Raw genomic sequence first — 21552 nt, 5'->3', positions numbered from 1 at the left:
AGCGCACACACACACACACACCCCCCCCCCCCCCATCGCCTGAGGGAAAAGGGAGGAAGGCGGAAAAAAAAAGGGGAAAAAAGGGGGAAAAAAAGGCTTTGGAAGTTTATTATCTTTGATAAAATCCCAAGGGAAAGGGGCGGGCTCTTTGTTAACAGCTGCGGGAACGCACGGAGGCCGCTTCTCGGGCGCGGTTGGGTGGTTGTTGCACGAGATGGATGGGATGAAGGAGGAGGCAAGGTCCGACCCAGAGCAAAGGCCAAGGGCGAGTTTTGGTAAAGCAATGCCCATTAAGTCGCTCCCAAATGAAGTCTAGGTAAGAAAAGCTTATTTTCCTCTACAAAATGACAATACAGAGAACGCATACAATTACAATACGGGGGGGGGGGGTAACAGTAGCTAGTGACTAAACCAGAAAAGTCATAGTAAAAAAGTGACAGAAATCAAAGTAAATCCCTTGTTTTCTGAAGCTGGAAAGCCTCAGAAGTGACATTTTTAGGTGCTGGCCCTAAAATCCGTATTGAAACCCGACAAAACAAAGTTAATTTGGCTTGGAAAACGAAGCGAGAGTTCTCTTAGAACCATTTCACATCCCAAAAGGGGGGGGGGGGGGGCACAAAAGGAGGGTGTGAGGCTGAGAGGTAGAGAGGTACCATTGGAATCCCAAGCTCTTGGTTCTGGGGGGGGGGGGGGGGGGGGGGGGGGGTCTGAGGTAATCCGCTGTGTGAAACACCAGGGTTGGCAATAGAGCAACACTGACAAATGACACTAATGACCCCTTTCCTCTCATCAACAGGTCCTAAGGACTTAATTGGACGCATCCGAATTCACGCTTCCAGGGTCTCCGGCTGGTGAGGTGATGGATGAAGGCGTGGGAGCATCCTGCCAGCTGCCATTAGCCTGGAGGGAGAAGGAAAGACCTCGGTTTTCATTGTGTCCTTAAGGCCGCCTTTGTCTCCATAGGCTAACAGCTTCCCCAGAAGGGCAATAACCCTGCCTTGGCTCAGCAATAGGCCAGGGAAGGCCCTTGCAAAAGGTCTTCCCCTCGCAGATTTGATGGGGGTGCTTTATTCCCAGGGCTCTTCCCCATGGCAGGAATGAGCTGAAATGCACAGATTTCCACGTGATCAGGGGCAGTGTTTGAAATCAAGACTCCAGGAGGGATTCCGTGGAATGACAGGATCAGATCCTGTGTGATTCTCTGAATTGCACAATCGGACTCTGTGGGATTCTATGAAATTACAGAATCAGATTCTATATGGTTCTGGGAACTACAGAATCAGATTCTATGTGGTTCTATGAGTTACAGAATCAGATTCTATATGGTTCTGTGAGTTACAGAATCAGATTCTATATGGTTCTGTGAGTTACAGAATCAGATTCTGTATGGTTCTATGAGTTACAGAATCAGATTCTATATGGTTCTATGAGTTACAGAATCAGATTCTGTATGGTTCTATGAGTTACAGAATCAGATTCTATATGGTTCTATGAGTTACAGAATCAGATTCTATATGGTTCTATGAGTTACAGAATCAGATTCTGTATGGTTCTGAGTTACAGAATCAGATTCTATATAGTTCTATGAGTTACAGAATCAGATTCTGTATGGTTCTGAGTTACAGAATCAGATTCTATATGGTTCTATGAGTTACAGAATCAGATTCTGTATGGTTCTATGAGTTACAGAATCAGATTCTTTATAGTTCTATGAGTTACAAAATCAGATTCTATATGTTTCTATGAGTTACAGAGTTAGATTCTATATGGTTCTGTGAACTACAGAATCGGATTCTATATGGTTCTGTGAACTACAGAATCATGTTCTTCGTGATTCTGTGAATCATAAAATCACATTCTATATGATTCTGTGAAAGGCTGGTGTTTTAAACTCCATCTTTTCCCCATCCCACATGAGCCATCTGGGGGGGGAATAAAAATTCAGATCATTAACCAGATCTTGGGCAGAATTTGTGTTTCTAGTCAGTAAAACCTCGGCCCATCTTACATCTATGCGCTGCGTCGTATACAAAGGATTCCCCACGATTGTGTCGTATCTTCCTGCCTGGTGTATGACATGATGTAAGGAATCCATCTAGAAACAAGGAGAGCAATGAGGATTAAACAAGATCAAGTGAAAGTAATGCAGTTGTACCTGGTATGCATCGCTTGGACCAAAAACTCTCTAACCTAGAGGCAGGTTTCCTTGCAGGAAGCCAGGTTTCCTTTGCAGTTATAGCTATTAATTGAGCTATACACAACTAGTTCATCATCACGTGGAGTCAGAACGGAGAATCACACCTATCACTTAAAGATTTTATGTCAGAGGAGCCAATTTGATGCAGTTCAGCTGGATTTAGACATTTGGGATGAGTTTAACGATGCTGTTAAGCACAAATCCTAAGCCAGGTTCTAGTTACATGGAACAAGACTGACTCTAAGATGAGCAAATACCCATTCATTCATGTAAAGGGATCGAAGAAACCCAACACTGTCTAATCCGACCAAAGCAAGGTCAAATAGAGCAGGTTGGGTTTGAGTAGCTCCAAGGACGGAAACTCCACAACCTCCCAGGTATCCTGTTCATACCATCTAAAGGACAAGAGAAATGGGATTTTAACACCACCAGGATAGTTTGGGGGTTTTCTTTTTCCTTACTGACCTGTGACTGCACATTGGCTCCCACTGGAGAGCTCTGGTAGGAAGTCAAGGACTGCAAGTTGATAAACGAATCGCTGGAATTTGTCATCTTAAAAGAGCCAGAGGAAGCTGAAAAAACAAACCCAAACCCACGTTTTAATGAGAAATAAAACCCACCCCAAATGGTTCTTCAATGAGTATTACAGAAGTTGAAAGGAAAAGACATCCTACAACTGGTTCAACCACCGGTAATTCTGTGGTACTGATTAGCACAAGGAATAATTGGAGACTCCCAAGCAGCCAAACCCTTCCCTGGTGCTGTCCCTCACCTGAATTTGGTGTAGATGGAGAATTTGCCTGGTTGCCTTGAGCCACGACATTAGTTGCATCCACTGCTGTTTTTGCAGCATAAATATTGGCTTCTTCTTGGAACTTCCCCATGTTTTTCTTGTAGCGAATTCTTTTGTTACCAAACCAGTTGGAAACCTGGAGGCATACATCACTGTTAGTACAAGCTCAAACTGCTCCATTTGCCACTAGATTCACAAGTGGCCAGTACAGGAGATGTTTTAAACTAGGCTTTGCACAGAAAATAACTACTAAACCCTTTGGAATAAGCAAAATCACATATAAGTACTGCTAACCGAAGCCTGTTGCCAACTATGGGAGGGGGAAAGCCTAAACCATTGCTTGAGGGGAAGAAAAAGGGTCATTTAATTCCAGCCAAACCACTTTGTACCTGGGAAACCGTGATGCCACCTTTCTTTGCTAGCTCTTCTTTGGCCTCTTCACTGGGGTAAGGATTACTCAGATGTGAATAAAAATACTCATTCAGCACCTCTGTTGCCTGTTTGCTGAAGTTCCGCCGTTTACGCCTGGAAAACATGAATTATTCCTATTTAAATGATGTTATATATTGGCTACAGGACACTGTCAGCTTCTTTTCCCCTCTAAAATCCATGTGTTTTGAGGGAGAACGTAGGAGCTGAGTGGGATTAAAGAGATGTTGATGTCAAAGTGTACCCTAGCAAGCAAAACAGAGGATGAATCCTTCCTATTTCAATCCTTCCCAGGAACAGCTCCAGGTTGGGCAGAGAAGTGATTCAGAGCAGCCTGAGAAGAAGGACTTGGGGGTGTTTGTCCATGAGAAACTGAACATGAGCCAGGTTCGGCATGCACTTGAGCCCAGAAACCACCCCTGTCCTGGGCTGCATCAAAAGGAACACAAGCAGCAGGTCGAGGGAGGCGATCCTGCCCCTCTGCTCTGGTGAGACCCCACTTGCAGCACTGTGTGCAGTTCTTTCCCATCCCTGGCAGTGTTCACGGCAGGTGGATGGAGCTGGATGATCTTAAGGTCCTTTCCAACCCAACCCATTCTATGATTCTTCTGCAGTGAAGCAAGAAAAGCAGTTCAGGTTTAGGCCTCTGCCGTGGCCATACCTGGCGTCAAGGAAGCGCGAGCGCAGGATCATCACGGCCTCGCACGTGCTCTGCTTCAGCTGCATCTGGATGGTGCTGAACTTCCCATGGATGATGTTCACCATGCGCTCGATTTCCTTGGGCGAGATGGGCCTCGTTCGACTCTGCTCCCTGAGCAGGTTCATGACGTGGGTGGTGAACTCGCTGCAGGCCTGGAAACACACACATTTGTATCCACAAACAGGGAAACACACTCAGGTCCGTTTCCCCAACATGAAATTAAACCCAGACAACTGCAGAGGAGCTTCCATGTTTCAGCTTTACTCTATTTACTCTCAAGAAAACAGCAACACAGAGAAACGAGACATTTGTTATCTTCGGTTTGATGTCCAGGCCCTCTATCTGCACCTCACTTCTGCAACACTCAGATCGCTTTTCAACTGGATTTGCTACCCTCGCGGTCCCCTGAATTCCTTCTACTCCCTGTTGTGTCCTTACAACCAAACACCCAAGGAAAAAACAGTTATTTGTAATTGAGATGATAAAAACTCTTCCATGCAGAAAGATCACCTGTTCATATTTCTCTAGCTCAGAGTGGTATATCTGTCGGATCTGTGACAGCTTGGCCCTGTAGTCAGAGTGCTCAATGCTATTGTCATTTGGACAGCCACCTGATGTTGCTGCTACAGCCATCGGTCCTCCTCTTCCTCTTTTCTCGGGCCCGGAGACACCCTCCGCCAGCAACATGTTATCTAGTCTCATTAGTTGAGCATCTGGGGGATCTTCTTCCTGAATACCGCGAATACTTAACACTAGATAGACATAAAGAAGGAATCGAAAGGTTATTTTGGAACAGGAAAGAGCATCCACTTCAATTCTGGCAAAGCAGTGCAGAGGTTTTAGTAGGTCTGTACAGAAAACAGGAGGGAATCTAGAGGCAAGGGGCGAGTTGGAGCTCAGCCTTTGTACACCAAGGATACCACCGGGCTGTGCAGCACCTGGCCATAGACTGAAGTTTTATCAGAACTGAATTATCTATTACAGTCTATTCAAAATCTATCACCATCCGAAACAGGGACAAAAAACACACCAGGAGACAGTTTCCTTAAGCTGAAGTTCAACAACCAGAAACTCCAACATAATTCTGATGGAGAGCGAGCTTTGGAGAGGCTGCCAACCTGAAGTCACTCATCAGGACAAGCCAGATCTCCTGCAGAGCATCCCCAGTCAACCCAGCAAAAGGCAAAGCAGAACAATCCTGATGTAGTACACGAGTAACTGCTGAACACGAGCTAAGGCAGCAACAAGTGTTGGCTATTTGAAGGCTTTTCCAACTCAGGATGGAATGAATTCCTTTGAAACAAATCCAACCCAGCAGAGCACCTACTGTATAACCCCTTTCTTGTGTGAACATTACCGGAAAGGAAACCAAGGATTGTAGAGACAGGACAAGAGGGAATGGGCTCAAACTTAAGGGAAGCTGAGGCTGGACATAAGGAATAAGTTCTTTACTGTGAGGGTGCTGAGGTGCTGGCACAGTGTGCCCAGAGAAGTGGCAAATGCTCCATTCCTGGCAGTGTTCAAGGCCAGGTTGGAAAGTCTTACACTGGAGGATCTTAATGTCCTTCCCAACCCCAACTATTCTATGAAACACACACAAAAGGTGGAGTTTTATTTGGTGTAGATTAGAAAGCCCCAGTTCTCCTCCTTGCCCAGAGGTCCCCAGTGGCCATTTACTCCTCAGTCTTTCTGGGAAAACTCCTGTTAACCTTCTGGGATGGACACTCAAAATTAGGTGGGTTTGGTGTCACCTTTTTACTTGAACATGCTGCTGCCAACTATCTTTCTCTGCGCATTATGATGCACATCAGACAGCTCACGTTGGAAGTCAAGCTCCCAGCTGCAGCTTAATTTTATGTCACTTGTCTCATCATGGTAATTAGATTAGTTATCATCAATTACACATCAGCTCGGCTCAAGCTGACTGCTGCAAAGCACGTGTAACACACCTTCACCTCGCGGGAAGACTCTGGGTGGCTGGCAGAAGAAACTAGGAGTGAACCATCCCCAACTGGTTGGTAACACTTAAGTTTTCCTTCCCAGTAGCTGGTGCCATGCTGGCTTTTGGCTTCAGTCTGGGAATAACACACCAATGCCTTGGTTGTTGCTCAGTAGCACTTACCCTGATCAAGGACTCCTCAGGCTTTTGTGCTCTGCCAGCAAGAAGGGGCACAAGAAGCCAGGAGGGAGCAGAGCCAGGACACCTAACCTGAACCAGCCAAAGGGCTATTTCATGCCATGGAATGTCATGCTGGGATAAAAGCTGGGGGGAGTCACCCAGAAGGGACTGATTGCTGCTGGGTACAGGTTGGCGAGTGCTGAGCAATTGTATTGGGCATCATTTGAGTTCATTGGTTTTCTTTTCTTTCCCCTTTTAGTTTTATATTCTCCCCCCTTGCTATTTCCCTTATCATTATTAGTAGTAGTATTATATTGTACTTCAGTTATTAAACTGTTCTTATCTCAACCGTGGGGTTTACATCCTTCTTCTGATTCTGGCTCTAACCCAACAGAGGGGAGATGGAAATGAGATCTTAGGCAGAAGTTCTTCCCTGTGAGGGTGGTGGGACACTGGCACAGGGTGCCCCATCCCTGGCAGTGTTCCGTCATACTCCAAGAACTGGAGTTATGGCTCAACCAGTGATGGTCTGTGCTTTAAATCAAAGCATGACTTAAAAGTTCCTTGCATAGGGGTAAAATCCTTCAAAATCCATCACTTTTATGGATGTTCAGGACAAACCCTACACTGGCTCAGGAAGCCCGAGGAGCGGCTCCTGTCCACTAATACAACCTTGTGCATCCTCAGGCACGTCACCTACCAGAGAGTCATCAAATCTGTAAAATAATTATACAAAATGAAAGCCCCATCATTCCTAATTAATCTTTCATTAAAATACAGCCCAACCTGAGGTGCTGAGCCTCAGTCAGTATGCAAATGCAATCATTACAATATATTTGCATCTCATTAATTAACGATTCACAGTTGTGTAATGAACTGAACAAGATCCCTGGTACCAAAATAAGTGAGACATGCTTGGACTTGCTTTTCTTCATAGAGCAAGTAATGCAGAAGAATATAACAAATGTGTCTATTTGGTGCAGGATACCCCCTGTTAGCACTGAAACCTCCTCAACTGAGGCCAGAAGCAACCAGCCTGTACTGTCTGAAGTGTAAAACACACGTGGGGAGTTCCAGGAAGCATGAGGTGAGTACTGGACCTGCACCTCTCCTCATTTGCAACTCAGTTTTGTCCCAGATGATCCCATCCCCTCTCTCCCACCTGCAAATCCCAGTAACTCCCATTAAATCCCACCCCACAAATCAAGCTGAGGAAGCTTCTATTTTGTTAGCTTTTACCCAAAGCAATCCCGAACCCCTTCTCAACTCCTTTTCCAGGCTACCAAAACCCCACACCCCCACCTGGGGCTCATTTCTCACAGTGGGGAGAGAGGAAAATGAATAGGAACAGAAGACAACAGCGCTGAAGAACAAGACTCTGCTCCAGAGGGATGTGGGCAAACTCAGCAGCAAAGAGTCCACATGTTCCCCCTTCCCTTGCCAAGGCATGACTGAGTGAGAAGGTACCTGGTGCATTAACCCAGCTGAGTTAGAGGGGGGATGGAGGGTTGCAGCTAGAAACACCACCAGAAAACACCATGTTATGATGCTGCCACAAGCACATTGCCTACCTCAGAGAGGCAGAACCCGAGTCCTGCTGCACAGAAGCGGGTAGAGATACATCTGCCGTGCCCCAAGGGGCCTGAAGCCCACCATGGCCTCGTGTCCTCCATCAGCCCACAAGCAAAACCCTGAAACATCATATTCAGCCCTAAAAAGCGCATATCTTTAACACTACAGATGCTTCACTCTGATTTTAAGAGAGGATTCTGCCACGTCTGAATTCACACACCTGAGACACAACCCAACCAGCAAAAGAACCCTGCTGGGTAGATTAAAACTGCTCCAAATGCTTCCGTGAGCTCCCAAATTGATTGGATTTGATGCCTCTTCAAATAACTGCGTATGCTCCAGGCAGCTCTATGAGACTTGGAAATAAAATACCTGCTTTTCCCAGCACTGGTTTCCAACCATCAAACCTGAGAATTATTTGGGGCAAGGCGGGGTGGGGAAGGGAGCCTGGGTGAAATGTGAACCGTGGCCAAATCTATTTCAATGACAAAGAGTCGTTTCTCATTTCTTTTTAATTACTAACCGGGACTGAGGAGCATTTCTCAGCACCCTTTGTACAGCTGATCCTGAGCTATTGTGAGCGACACTCGCGCTCCAACAAAGAGCACCAGAAAGATGGGGGGGGGGGGGGAGGAGGAACATGTTGGAAACTGATTTCTCAGCTAGAAAAGAAGCCTGTGTGCCTGGGTCACAAACCCCCTTGTGCTACAGTAGGCCCAGGCTTTTGTTTGCTCCAAGCCATAACATCTGCTCCCTGCAATTTAAATAAGGAAGAGACAGAGCATCAGACATTCAAAAACCTCCGAGACCAAAGCGAAAGCAGCATCAGGCTGGCCCTGGTTACCTCGGAGAAATCCCAGGTTCCATCCAGAAAACACAGGAGGAGGAAGGAAAAAATGGATGAAAGACCCATTTTAAGGACAGTGATCCTTACAGGATGGACAAACGTTACAGCACACCCGGCCGACACGCTCAATCCCACCCCATTTCTCTTTAGCAGCACACCGCTGTGGCAAGAAGGCAATATCTGCAACCAAACTCTCCTCATGTCTGCCTCAAAGCTATCAGAAAGCACAGCCAAGTGTCCCTTTTCCCCTGTACCAGTTCTTTGTCAACGTGGTACTCTTCCTACCACCACAATTTGGGTACCAGTTCCTTCAAAGGGGAAAACCACCCCCATTTTCCAGCTTACAGAGACAAATACAGCCTTGAAGCTGTAGAATCTATCAGGGAAAACATGGGCCATGTTAAACGGGAGCAAAGCTAACACGGAAACACGGGGGGTTTGGCAAGCCAACACCAACACCAACACACCTGTTTTCTCCTTGATCTCACACAGGACGCTGAACAGAGCAGGCTTCATTCTGTGGCAGTTCAAGGCATGCTTTCTGAAACGGAAGAACAAGAAAGAAGGAGTTGAAGGCCCACAGGAAAGGCAGAGCCGGAGCGTGCCACAGTCCCAGCAGGTTGGCACCCAGATCTGGTCCACGGGGAGAATAAGTTCCCTGTGGACTCTGGGATGCTTTGAGAGCATCTCAGGATAGCAGCCACCCAACAGGAAGGAAAAGCCCGGTGGGTTTAGAGCACAGGGAACCCAAACAGGAGGACCACGGACTCGCAGCTACCTGCCCCCATGGAAAGCAGATTGCACTGAGCGGATCCGAGCCCTTGCACGTGCTAGTTCTGCCTTTTGGAAGCTCTTCCAGCATTTGCTGCCTTGTTTTCCCCCTACTCCCCAGGAAGAGGAAGCATTAATGACACCATGAACACAGAAGCCACCTTCATGTCTAATCAAAACAGCCTTGGGCTGAACTGAACACACGTTTGGAGCGTGCTGGTGAGCCCCGTGCGAAGCAGGTTTTGCATGGGGGGTTATTTCACCTCCTGTTTTCCAAGGCAGCTCACCCTTAGGTGCCCAACTTGTGCTGGAAGTGAGCGGAAAGCAGCAGTCCGGCTGCAACATCCACCTCCAAAAGTCTCTTTTGCTTCTTGTGAGCCCTTTGCAGGTCGGAAATAGTATTTCAATGGCTGCAAGCTGGGTCTGAGCTAAACACAAACTGGCCCTTTCCTTCTCCCATGCCGGCTGGCAGAAGCTGAAGGCTTCCCTTGGTGACACGGCCAAAAGCCGCATAAAACCCGGTCAGTGAGGGAGATGTTTGATAACATCAGCCCCACACAAACAGCCGGAGAACAAAGGCAGCCGGGAAGGCAGCGCTGGAGCCTATTGTCCTCGCCTGACGAGGGGAAAACGGGAGAGAGCAGCAGGAGAAGGGCAATGACTCCGGAGCCTGTGCACTGGGACCGGGCTTAAAAAGCCGCCTTTAGCTATGAGGCAGCAGAGAAAAAACCAAGCTTAATCCTACAATTCCCAGGGCTGCTAACTCTGTGCAACCCCGACACCCTCATGCAGAAGACAAACGCTTCTTTCTTCGGTGTATTGTCATATATAGACGTGTAAGTGCTTTAAAATTCAAGCACCTTTGGAGCTTCAGCTGGAGCTTGACAGGGTGGCTAAGCCCGAATTGAAATAATTTGGCTTAAAACAGCGGTCAGGCCAGTTTTCAAAGCTCATTCCTCAACTATGAGATTAAGAAACGCACCCAAAACTGGCCAAACTTTAGGTTGAGATTAATAAATAGACCCCAAACCAACCAAACCTTAGGTTGAGATCAAAGAAACAGACCCACAACGACCAAGCTTTACATTAAGATTAAAGAAACGGACCCAAAATGGGCAAGCTTTAGGTTAAGGTTAAAGAAATGGACCCAAACCCGGCCAAACTTTAGGCTGAGGTTAAAGAAACGGACCCAAAGCCAGCCAAACGTTAGGTTCAGATTAAAGAAACAGACCCAAAACGGCGAAGTTTTAGGTTGAGATTAAAGAAATGGACCCAAAACAGCCAAGCTTTAGGTTGAGATTAAAGAAACGGACCCAAAATGGACAAGCTTCAGGGTGAAATTAAAGAAACAGACCCAAAACGGCCAAGTTTGAGGTTGAGATTAAAGAAACGGACCCAAAACGGCCAAGCTTTAGGTTGAGGTTAAAGAAACGGCCCCAAAACGGCCGAGCTTTAGATTGAGATTAAAGAAACGGACCCAAAATGGGCAAGCTTTAAATTGAGATTAAAGAAACGGACCCAAAACGGCCAAGCTTTAGGTTGAGGTTAAAGAAACGGACCCAAAACGGGTGCGAGGGGCTCCCCCTCCCGAGCAAACTTCATCCCTCGCCAGCAGCCGCCGCTTCCGTTCTCCCGTCCCGGGCAGCCTCAGCCCGGCCAACCCCGTTTGCAGCGGGGACAACGGCTGCGATTTCTGTACCCGCATCACCCAAGCGCGGCGAGGACGGAAAACCGGAGATTAACAACGGGGAACCGGTGCGGGAGGCCAAGACACGGAGACACCGGGCATAGGACGTCGAACTTTCCGCTTCCAACGGGCGATTTCGCATCAAGACACCCCCCCCCCCCCATCTCTTTTCCCCTACCGGAGCCGGTAGCGGAACCACAAGCACCGCGAACCACAGCTGAGTCACGGCGCCGGGCTCTGCGGGCAGGCGGCCGGTACCGAGCCGCTCCCCGCCGGTTCCCCATCCCCAACCCCTCCTCCGGTACCTGGCCTGGGCCTCATCCAGGCTCTGGTCGGTGATGGCCATGATCTGCTGCAGGACATCGCCCGTGTCGTGATGCGCGGGCGGCGGCCCCGGCGCGGCGTTGGCCGTGTCCCCGGCGACGGGCGGCGGAGCCTGCGGGATGCCGGCGGGCAGCGGGACCCCGGCGCCGTGCGCCAGCAGCCGCGATGGGTCCTCCATGGCGGGGGGCGGCGGGGCCGGTGCGGGCCCAGCGGCTGCCGCACAACGGGGCCCAGCGCCCGCAGCCCCCCGCCCGCCGCCGCGACGTGCCCCGCCTCCGGCAGCCCCGCGCTGGGTCCTAGCGCCGCCCGCTCGGGTTCTTGCGGTGGGTGGTAAAGAGCCAGTGGGATGGGGGGGGTGGAAGGGATCCTAAGGCTCAGCCAGCCCCAAGCGCTGCTATGGGTAGGGGCACCGTCCACTGGAGCGGCTTGCTCCAAGCGCCGTCCAACCTGGGCTTGAACAGGGATGGGGCATCCAAACCTTCTCCGTTCAACCCATCCCAGTGTCCCACCGCCCTCACAGGGACTTCTTCCCAAGAGCTCATCCCCATCTCCCCTCTGGCAGGTTAAAGCCATTCCCCTTGTCCTGTCCATACGGAGCCTTGACAACTGGCGCTTAAAGTGTGGCTTCAGATAGATTCAAGTGCATCCCAGTGTAGTGGAAAAGCTCTGCAACACCCAGAGCTCTTCCCTTCATTCCAACCTAACACCACAGATCTGGGAACCTCAATTTAGGCACTTGCCTGGTTTTATGAGCTAGAAGTTCCTGTTCAACTCGGGAAGACCACTTTGTGTCCTCAGTGTTGCACAGACCTGGGCTTTCAGGCTTTAGTTTAAGCAGGTTCTTGCATAAAACGCTAGGAAATCTGGAATAACGCCTTTAAACACCCCAAATGCAGCAAAACCTGGCTCCCTACAGCCATATTTATCAGGTGTGCACAATGATTTTCCCATGCCTGGATGCTTCTGAGCTTGTGGCTCCGGGAATGCTGACTGGTGCCATAGGGAACAAGCACCACCGCAGAAGCACTGTGTTCCACAGCCTTTTACTACAGTGATTAATAAACCAGCGCCTCTCCTTCGCACCCTGACTAAAGGGGGGGAAAGGAGCTGGATTCAAAGACGCCAAGGAATTAAATGGGCTTGCAAAAGTTCTTGCTGATGCAGGCAAGGGAACGGGGGAGAGCTGCCCGCAGCTCGCTGATAAATCACCCTCTGCATTCCCTTTGGAAACGGACCCGGGTATAATTAGCAAGTGAATTCTCTCCTGTCAGCACAAAGAAAGTGGTGGGAAGGGGGGGAGAGAGAGGGAAAGGTTCGTTTCCAAACTAAAGCCAGGGCTTCAGCTGCCAACTGATAGGTTCTGCATGGAGCTGAAGGGCACAGAGCAGGGAGATGCCCCCCCCTTCAAGGGTGAGCTGTGCCCTGCCTCTGGGCACTTCCACAGCAGGAGCTGGCGATGTGAGGGGCTCAGGGCTCCCATGGAAGGGGAGGCAGCAGCAAGCAAAGGGCGAGCTCCCTCTGGAGAGCAAAGCCGACACGATCCCAGCCGCAGACCTGGCTGTAAATGCCTCTGCCCAAGGGGTATTTACACGTTCGTGTGTCCAAATACCTCCCCTTGCCCTGCAGGCTGCTCGTAGGCACTCACCTTGCTCTTCCATCCGTGCCTCGTTGTCAGTGTGCTGCAAACACGAATGGCTTTTCCTTGGATCTAGGCTGTGGGCAAAGCTGCTTCTTAGAGCCTCCCTGCTCGTTTTCCACCTCTCAGCAGGTCAGAGATGCCAAACCGAGGTTTAAAAGCAAAGAACCCAGCACCAGCTCCCCCTTGTTCATCTCACTGCCCCCCCCACCACCACCACTTTGTGCTGTCTTTCCCCTCCTCCAAACCCCCACCAAAATCCATATTACTTTTGGCAGCAGCTCCCTTCAGGAATTCCAACCAGCCGGGAAGACACGACCTCTCATTCCTGGAACCACAGAGCCTATCTTTGATCAAGCTGGGTGTTCTCCCTTGGCCCGCATTGGAGCAAACAGTTCCTGGGTGTCCCTTCCTTCCTCCCAACCCACGTTCAGTCTAGAACAGTCTCCCGTGCTTCCAAATAGCAGTAGTTTGGAATCATGGACTGGTTTGGGTTGGGAAGGACCTTAACATCATCCAATTCCAGCCCCCCTGCTAAGGATGCTGGAGAGGGACCTTCATCAGGGACTGGAGTGATAGGACAAAGTGTGATGGGTTCAAACAGAAACAGGGAAGTTCAGGTTGGAGATAAAGGGAAGCTCTTCCCTGTGAGGGTGCTGGGACACCGGGATGGGATGCCCAAGGATGCTGGGGATGCTCCATCCCTGGCACTGTTCAAGGCCAGGTTGGATGGAGCCTTGGGTGTCGTGGCCTAGTGCGAGGTGTCCCTGCCCATCTTCAGGTCCTTTCCAACCCAATTCCATGGCTTAAAGCACAAGCTATCCCATAAACCTGACATCAGCCAGCTATGTATAAAGCCATAATGTCAGGTTTAAAGCCTTCTAAGCAGCTTTGTGCTTTGATAACACCCACCCTTTGCTGCAGCACCTTGTCGTAGGACATGGAATGGGGAATGGAACATACACAACACTTGTATTTCCAAAGAAAACCAGGAAGTCCCCTGGGATAAACCCAAATCCCTCTTCATTTGTGGCACATGTTCTATGGACACCATTTATGTGGTGTCAGCCCCCTTCCCGTATCTTCCTTGCTGGGAGGGCTGTTAAAATCCCCCTCTGCTCTGCTCTTGCTCCTTGATTCACCGGTCCCTTCCCAATCTCCCTGAAAACAGCACTTTCCCAGCTAATTCCTGGGACTCCTCCTTTCCTGCTTTCTCTTCCGTTACAGCCAGCTGGAAACAAGCAGAAATCCTCAGGTCCCAAAGCATGGGCTGAAGAATTCCAGGCAACCTGCCTTCATTCCCAATGCGTGCCAGCCATCACTCGGAGCAGCTCCATTAAAGCTCCGTGACTTTCTTCCTCCTCCTTGCCCTGATCAGGTGCTATTTACCTTGGTGAAGTCATGCATGAAGCCACACTTGGACATTACCCAGCAGAGCCCATTTTCATGCGGGAAGCATTGACATCCTTGAAGCAGTCAGGATGTTCTGCTGGTCCAAACTGGTCTGCGGAGACCTTAGAGGAGCTCCCAGTAGCCTAAAAGGGCTTTAAGAAACCTGGAGAGGGGCTTTGGACACGAGGTGTAGGGACAGGACCAGGGGAATGGCTTTAACCTGCTAGAGGGGAAATGGAGATGAGCTCTTAGGCAGAAGCTCTTCCTTGGGGACACTGGGATGGGTTGAATGGAAAGGGTTTGGATGCTCCATCCCTGGCAGTGTTCAAGGCCAGCTTGGAGCAAGCTGCTCCAGTGGAAGGTGCAGGGGTTGGAGCTGGAGGAGCTTTAAGGTCCCTTCCAACCCAAAGCAGGTCCCTCAAAGCAACATGTACAGGTTAAAGGCCCAATTGGGCCTAAAAGCCAAGTGCAGTTCTCTTAGGAGCCAAGTGTCACTTCACCCCCTAAAGATCCATCCCACCCCAAAGCAGTACGGTCAGTTCTTTACCCCTGGTTAAATCAAACTGCTGCTAACCCCTCACCTAGGCCACATCAACCATCCTACTGCCTCCTTCCCCCCCTCCGTTAGTAAAGGCAGAGCTTGGCATGGGTTTAACTGTAAAGTGAACTTGGTATGAAGTAGGACTCGCGTGCTTCCTGCTTCGGGGATGCTCAAAGACAAAGCCTGTGGTTGTTCTGCCCCAGCTCCAGCACTCCCAGGAACAGTTTTCCATGAGTTCACTGTTAGCATCTTCCTCCAGCTACTGCTCATGGTACCTATATGCCAAACCCAGTGTTTTCCAGGGGGCTAGAAGGTAACTAGAACTCATCTTGGGCAATACAAAGAGGATTCTGCCTTCTTTTAGCCCTACCACTGTGCGAAGGGTCCCCAGAACTGCCAAGGCTGGCGTTTGCAAGCAATGGACCAAGGTTGGCTGCATGGAAATGCCCCTCCAGGTCTCTTCATGGTCTTTCTGGATGCTCCCACCCCTCCAGACACCCACATCCAAGTCCTGAGATGCTCTTGAGGAGAACCTACCTCCAAGGCAGCTCCTAGCACAGGAGGCTGCGTGGATGCAGGCATGAAGGGCAGCATCCTTCCCTCCCAGCATCATAGAACCGCCTGGTCCTTTACCAAGGGCTTCCGAGTGGGGAAGAGGAGGGGAAAACGCCAAGTCTTCCTTTCTAAAACCCAGGACAACGGATTTATTCAGGAAAACCTCTGGGACACAGAGATGGGAAACCAGATTCCAAGACTGGTTTAATGAATCCACCTTAATGCTGGCGCTTCCCGACTCTGTCCCGCAAGAACAAGTCCATGCACACATTTGAGCATCAATGCCTCTGGGAAGGTCGTCTTCTCTCAACGCCAGCTGAGGTGGGCACTCAGGGAGCTGTTTAATGTTAAAACCCAGTGAACCCCCCCCAAAACGATGAATTTAACCCAGATTCCAACCCCTGCCTCCTGTCAGCCTCTTCCAGGACTACATGGACTAACATTAACCCTCCTATCTCCTCACAGGGCTCTGCTGAGGGAAAGGCTACCTCTGCCCACATTGAACTGTTGAGCCCTGGAGTATTAAGGTACAAACTGCACATGAAAACCCAAGGCAAACTCCTGCTTGCCTTGGAATCTGACCTAAACCTGTCCCCAAAGGGCTTCCAGGTTTCATGGGAGCATGACTCACTCCACGCTTAGGAATAGGCGATGAGCTTGTGAGCAGCACATGGGATCACTCAGCAGAACACAACAGCACCCCTCTCCAGCTTCAGGAAAGCATTTGGGTGCTCCTAAGACATCCTCCAAAAGCCCGGACCACTCTGGAAAGCAGGAATCTGCTTCTCGGGAAGCGATCCAACCCGATTCCTCTCTGAAGAGGCCTTCAAGGATGTGATTTCGGAAGCAGGTGGAACACAACCCGAAGAGGGCTCTCTGGGGAAGCACTAAAGCAGCTCTGTTTAGGAGGCAAGGCATAAAGCTGAAGAGCTGTGGCTCTTTGGGGGGATGTTAGTGCTGGAACAGCTCTTTCTGGAGGCGGTAATACTGAAGTACCAAATACTTTGCTTGGTGGGACAATCCCATAGCACACCTCTAGATGCTGCCCCATTCAATCCACCTTGCGTTCGAAACAGCAGTCTTGAATAGAGAACGCTACTCCCTGCATATTCACCCTCAGCAAGGCACCATCCAGCACCTCCTTCTCTTGTCCCCTTATCCACAAGCATTGAGCACAGCAGGGAAGGCGCTGCTGCCTCCGGAGCAGGTCCCTCTTTCCCTTTGCTCCCTTCCTCAGCATCCGGAGCTGAGCAAGAGGCTAAATAGAGGAATCCACAGTGAAATGCCCATTCTGAGACAGTGTCCTGCGGTCGGCGGTGTTCAGCTTCACCACCGTGGGGGTGTACTTGGAATTCCTGTAGCACGCAAAGCAAAGGATCCTCCGGAAGGTGCTCCGCATCTCGCTGTCCCTGTAGGAGTAGACGATGGCGTTTATCAAGGAGTTGATCTCGGCCAGCAACAGGACGTACTTCTCCACTGCTAGGACATTGCAGCTCTTGCAGCCCAGGCCATCCAGGAGGAGCACAACTTGTCCTGGAGTCCAGCAGATAACGAAAGCACCTGGGGAGAGAATGAGAACCGTTAGAGAAAGGTTAGAGCTGGCTTCCTGGCCCTGCACGATAAAGGTGCTCAACAGAATCACCACTGGTTTATAGGACCACAGAATGGATGGGGTGAAGGGACCTTAAAGCTCCTCCAGTTCCAACCCCTTGCCATGGGCAGGGACACCTTCCACTAGAGCAGCTTCAACCTGGCCTTGAACACTGCTAGGGATGGGGAAGCCAAAGCTTCTCTGGGCACCCTGTGCCAGCGCCTCAGCATCCTCACAAGGAAGAGCTTCCCCCTTATCTCCAACCTCCTCCCTTATCTCTCATCCCTGTTCCAGCCTGAACCCATCACCCCTTGGCCTATCCCTGCTGCAGATCCCTCTCCACATCCTTGGAGCCCCCTTCAGACCCTGGAAGCTGCCCTGAGCTCTCCACGCAGTTTCTCTTCTCCAGCCCCAGTGTTCTCAGCCTGGCTCCATGTGGGAGCTGCTCCACAGCCCCTGCTCATCCTCATGGCTTCCTCTGGCCTTGCTCCAACAGCTCCACGTCCTTCTTATGCTGACAGCAGCGGCTGGGATGTGCATTGTGCTCCCAAGAGCCCATTGCTCCAGGGGTTCCTTAAGGAAAGCCTCAGGTCCTTAAAGCAGAAGAACCAGACCCAAGCAAATCAAAGTGCTGCACTCCAGGCGCACGGCCACAACCCTTTGCTTGCCAATCTTCCCTGATAAGCCCTGTGCCAGCACCCCAGCACCCTCACAGCGAAGAGCATTTCAAGTGCTTTCCCTCACCTCCCCATCATTGCATTCACAGAGATAACACGGTCAGGGCTCCTTGTTGCCATGCCATTCCCTCCAAGAAGCGGAACAGGGAAGATCCATCCCTGGCATCCCTTGGGTGACAAGGCCCAGTGTGAGGTGTCCCTGGGTTGGGGGGGGAACATCCCTAAGGGGTTGGAACTGGATGTTCTTCAGGTCCTTTCCAACCCAAACCAGGCAGAGGAGCACACCTTGGATGACAACCTCCAGTGTCCAGACAAAGGGGCTTTAGGATGAGGTTTGGCCAACACTCGAGGCAGAAGCAGCCTCCCACTGCTCTCAGCTGAGCAGAAACCAGGCAAGCAATGGGCTGGCCAAGAGCAGGGCTGAGCTGGACCGGCTCCACCGCTGATTCAGACACCGTGTTCTTGCCACCACCTGCAAAGCTCTTTGGCACGAGGGCAATTGCTGCTCTGCACCGCGCGCAAGTGGGAGGTGCTGCAGCTCCTCGCAGCCCTTCTCTTCAAGCGGCGCTTTGAAGGCTGACGTCAAGGGAGCACATCGCCCATCGGCCCTCACGCAGGAGGCCGTATCCTCAAGCACAGGAGCTGCATCCTGCTGGGCCTTCTGGCAAAGGGTGGAAGGGAATGAGACGTACTGGGAATTCTGGTACTACACCCGGTCCTGGAACACATCTGCCTGGAGACCAGAGCAGCCAGAGCAGAGGGGATGAATCCACACCCAGCACGGGGTGAAATGCATGGGTGGCAAAGCTAAAGGAACGCTCGGGAGGGATGCCCAGGGATTCTGGGAGCATCCCCTGCGGACTTGCCTCACAGAGCCCTTGGGTTGCAGCGCAGCAGGCACCACAGCCAGCCCCAGGCAGCTTTTCCCCCTTAACTTGCAAACAGGACTTTGCCTCCTTTACGTTTAGCAAATACACAGGAGGGATATTCCTGGTTGTCCCAAAGGAAAGGCCAAAACTGGACCTGCAGGGAAGGAACCTCCTCGTTTAGTGCTTTCACCCTTCTTTTGGGGCCAAGTTTTCGGCATTCACAAGGGAAAGCGGATTCGCTCGAGCCTGGCACCCAAGCAGCCCTGTGGAAAGCCAAAGGAATATTAACAAAGAAGGGAAAACCAAAAGGAAGTTCTTTGCCTGCAGATCCAGCCTTTTCCTTGCTCTTTAATGGAAGCTGAAGGAGTCAGCATGAACCTGAGCTCTTAGTGATGGAGCAGAGCACGGTCAGCACCGCCTCTGCCCCATGGGTTGGGACATCCCATCAACCGCTCTGTGCAAAGACTTCCCCCTGGTTCCCCCCTACACCTTGGCCTCATCGCAGGTTTCCAGGTCAGCTCCTAGGCCTGATCCCGACGCCCAGGACCAGCAGGATTATCCCGGCCTGGCAACGAAGCGGGACACACACAGCTCCTACCGCACCCTCCACTTCCTCGTCAGTGCCTCACCCTCCCGATGCATAAGGCGCAAAGTATTCCCTGTGCAGAGTCCAAGTTTGCTGAAGGCTGGGGAATGAGGGTGGGGAAGGGATTACAGCAGGGCTTTAGGGAAGGAAGGAGCCCTCTGCGGCCTCAGCTTGCTGCACACTGAATCCAAATGGAAAGGTGTTCTCCCTAATGGAAAGCTGTTCTCCCTAATGGAAAGCTGTTCTCCCTAATGCAAAGGTGTTCTCCCTGACGGAAAGCTGTTCTCCCCAATGGAAAGGTGTTCTCCCCTCCATTGAGTGCAGCAGCTCCCTCTTGTTCCCTGTACAGACCCAAGTGCTGCTCCTCTCCGATGCTGCCCCGCACAGGAAGGGAAACCTCTTGGCTTACAAGAGTCCCAAAGGCCTGAGGAGCTCCTGAGTCTCCCTCCATGAGGTTTCTCACTGCTCTGGTCATCCTCAGGCACCAGCCCCAATTCCCTATGGAACCACAGCAGCTCTTCCAAGCCTCCTCTGAGCCCAGCTCAAGGCAGAAGACAAAGAGGAAGGCGATCTCCCAATACAAGGTGGGTTGCATTTCCCTTCTTGGCCAGCACCCCCCATCCTGCCAACACTCTTCCAGGCCATGTGAAGCCCCATCAGGTTAAGCAGCCCTGCAGACACCGTGGCGTGAGCCTGATACTGCTCAGAAAGGAAGGAGGAACAACCCCACTCCTCTCCACTGCTGCCTACCCAAAACCCAGGCAGCAAGTAAACCCAGGCAGCATCCAGGCAACACCTCCCAGCTGCACCCAGGAGATGGAGAGATTGGGAAGCAGCATCAAAGGAAAAGCAGGAAGAGGCAGAAAACTCCGGTTTCGATGCTCACAAGTCCCAACAAGCCCCAGCGAGGCAGCGAGTCCCAGAGCAGGGACACATGGAGCAGCCCCCCCGTCCTCCCTGCCCATGCTGAGCCCCATTGTGCCAAGGGGAGCTTGCAAGGGAGGGCTCTTTGTTTGCAGCCCCGAGGTTTCCCTGCCCAAGCAAATTCTGGGCTTATCAGGGAAGATTGGCAAGCAAAGGGTTGTGGCCGTGCGCCTGGAGTGCAGCGCTTTGGTTTGCTTGGGTCTGGTTCTTCTGCTTTAAGGACCTGAGGCTTTCCTTAAGGAACCCCTGCAGCAATGGGCTGTTGGGAGCACAATGCACGTCCCAACCGCTGCTATCAGCATAAGAAGGCTGTGGAGCTGTTGGAGCAAGGCCAGAGGAAGCCATGAGGATGAGCAGGGGCTGTGGAGCAGCTCCCACATGGAGCCAGGCTGAGAACACTGGGGCTGGAGAAGAGAAACTGCGTGGAGAGCTCAGGGCAGCTTCCAGGGTCTGAAGGGGGTTCCAAGGATGTGGAGAGGGAGCTGCAGCAGGGATAGGACAAGGGGTGATGAGTTCAGGCTGGAACAGGGATGAGAGATAAGGGAGGAGGTTGGAGATAAGGGGGAAGCTCTTCCTTGTGAGGATGCTGAGGCGCTGGCACAGGGTGCCCAGAGAAGTTTTGGCTTCCCCATCCCTAGCAGTGTTCAAGGCCAGGTTGAAGCTGCTCTAGTGGAAGGTGTCCCTGCCCATGGCAAGGGGTTGGAACTGGATGATCTTCAGCTCCTTTCCAACCCAACCCCTTCTGGGATTCTCTGAGATGCGCAGCACCGGGCAGGACAGCGCAGATCTGACTGAGCTTCAATGTCCTGCAGAGTCAGAGCCTCAGCACCAAGCACGTCCGGTTCCTGCTCCTATCTCACTACAGGCTGCAGCTGCAGGCACACCGATGGGCAGCCAGCACTGCTGGAGCCCCGCTGCTCATGGAGAGCAGCTTGAACTGAGAGCTCCGAGCTCCCAGGGACACATTTGCCCCGTGCCGAGCTGCTCCAACACAGCAATCTGAAGGGAGTTCAACGCTCCATCCCATAAACAGTAAGGGGTTTGGCTGCGACTCCCTCATTCCTTCCCCACCACCATGTAAGAGCTGCCCCAAACCCCGCTCCATCCTTTCAATAAAGGCTGCACCAAGTGCTCCTTGGTTACAGCTCCTAATTCCATGCTACCCCTCTATGGAGGAAGCAGACCGGAGCTGGGCACGATAAGGGCTGCTTCCATGTCCGAAGTCCCAGCACTTACAGCACTGGGGTGTTGCTGAGGCGCATCACTAACAGCTCCTCTCATCCCTACTAACCTGAGAAACACCCGTGCAGGAGGCTTAGGAGCTCAGCCGCTCCTGTCTTGT

General features: G+C 51.3%; 2 protein-coding genes across 8 annotated transcripts in view; both read right to left on the bottom strand.

Moving 5' to 3' along the window:
* Positions 1-696: 696 nt before the first annotated feature.
* Positions 697-13211, bottom strand: PBX4 (PBX homeobox 4). 2 transcript variants are annotated; one of them, XM_065664721.1, is made up of 9 exons: positions 13085-13211; positions 9125-9198; positions 4630-4871; positions 4081-4271; positions 3380-3515; positions 2970-3126; positions 2663-2769; positions 2009-2095; positions 697-900 (listed from the first exon to the last, which is right to left on the bottom strand). In XM_065664721.1, the coding sequence occupies exons 2-9, from the start codon at positions 9171-9173 to the stop codon at positions 808-810; spliced, it is 1062 nt and encodes a 353-aa protein (XP_065520793.1). In that variant the 5' UTR covers positions 9174-9198; positions 13085-13211; the 3' UTR covers positions 697-807. The 2 variants fall into 2 exon arrangements, with proteins under 2 accessions (XP_065520793.1, XP_065520792.1); XM_065664720.1 differs by lacking the exon at positions 13085-13211 and adding an exon at positions 11421-11636.
* A 2477-nt stretch (positions 13212-15688) lies between these two features.
* Positions 15689-21552, bottom strand: part of LPAR2 (lysophosphatidic acid receptor 2) — a 17935-nt gene continuing 12071 nt past the window's right edge. For all 6 annotated transcript variants that reach the window (XM_065664712.1, XM_065664711.1, XM_065664715.1 and 3 more), the window contains one exon: positions 15689-17123. In XM_065664712.1, coding sequence (XP_065520784.1) covers positions 16822-17123 — 302 coding nt within the window. In that variant the 3' untranslated portion in view covers positions 15689-16821. The remainder of the gene's footprint in view (positions 17124-21552) is intronic.

Source organism: Lathamus discolor, unplaced genomic scaffold (assembly GCF_037157495.1).
Source record: "Lathamus discolor isolate bLatDis1 unplaced genomic scaffold, bLatDis1.hap1 Scaffold_52, whole genome shotgun sequence".
Taxonomy (NCBI): Eukaryota; Metazoa; Chordata; class Aves; order Psittaciformes; family Psittacidae; genus Lathamus; species Lathamus discolor.
Note: the sequence above shows the minus strand (reverse complement) of the source record. Positions and strands in the feature narration are given on the sequence as shown.

Coding starts and splice junctions, on each gene's coding strand:
- PBX4 (XM_065664720.1), bottom strand. CDS start 11,617: ATGGAGGACCCATCGCGGCTGCTGGCGCACGGCGCCGGGGTCCCGCTG. Junction 4,872..9,124: donor TGAGATCAAGGAGAAAACAG/GTGTGTTGGTGT, acceptor ATGTCTATCTAG/TGTTAAGTATTCGCGGTATT. Junction 2,096..2,662: donor GAGCCAATGTGCAGTCACAG/GTCAGTAAGGAA, acceptor CCTTGTTTCTAG/ATGGATTCCTTACATCATGT.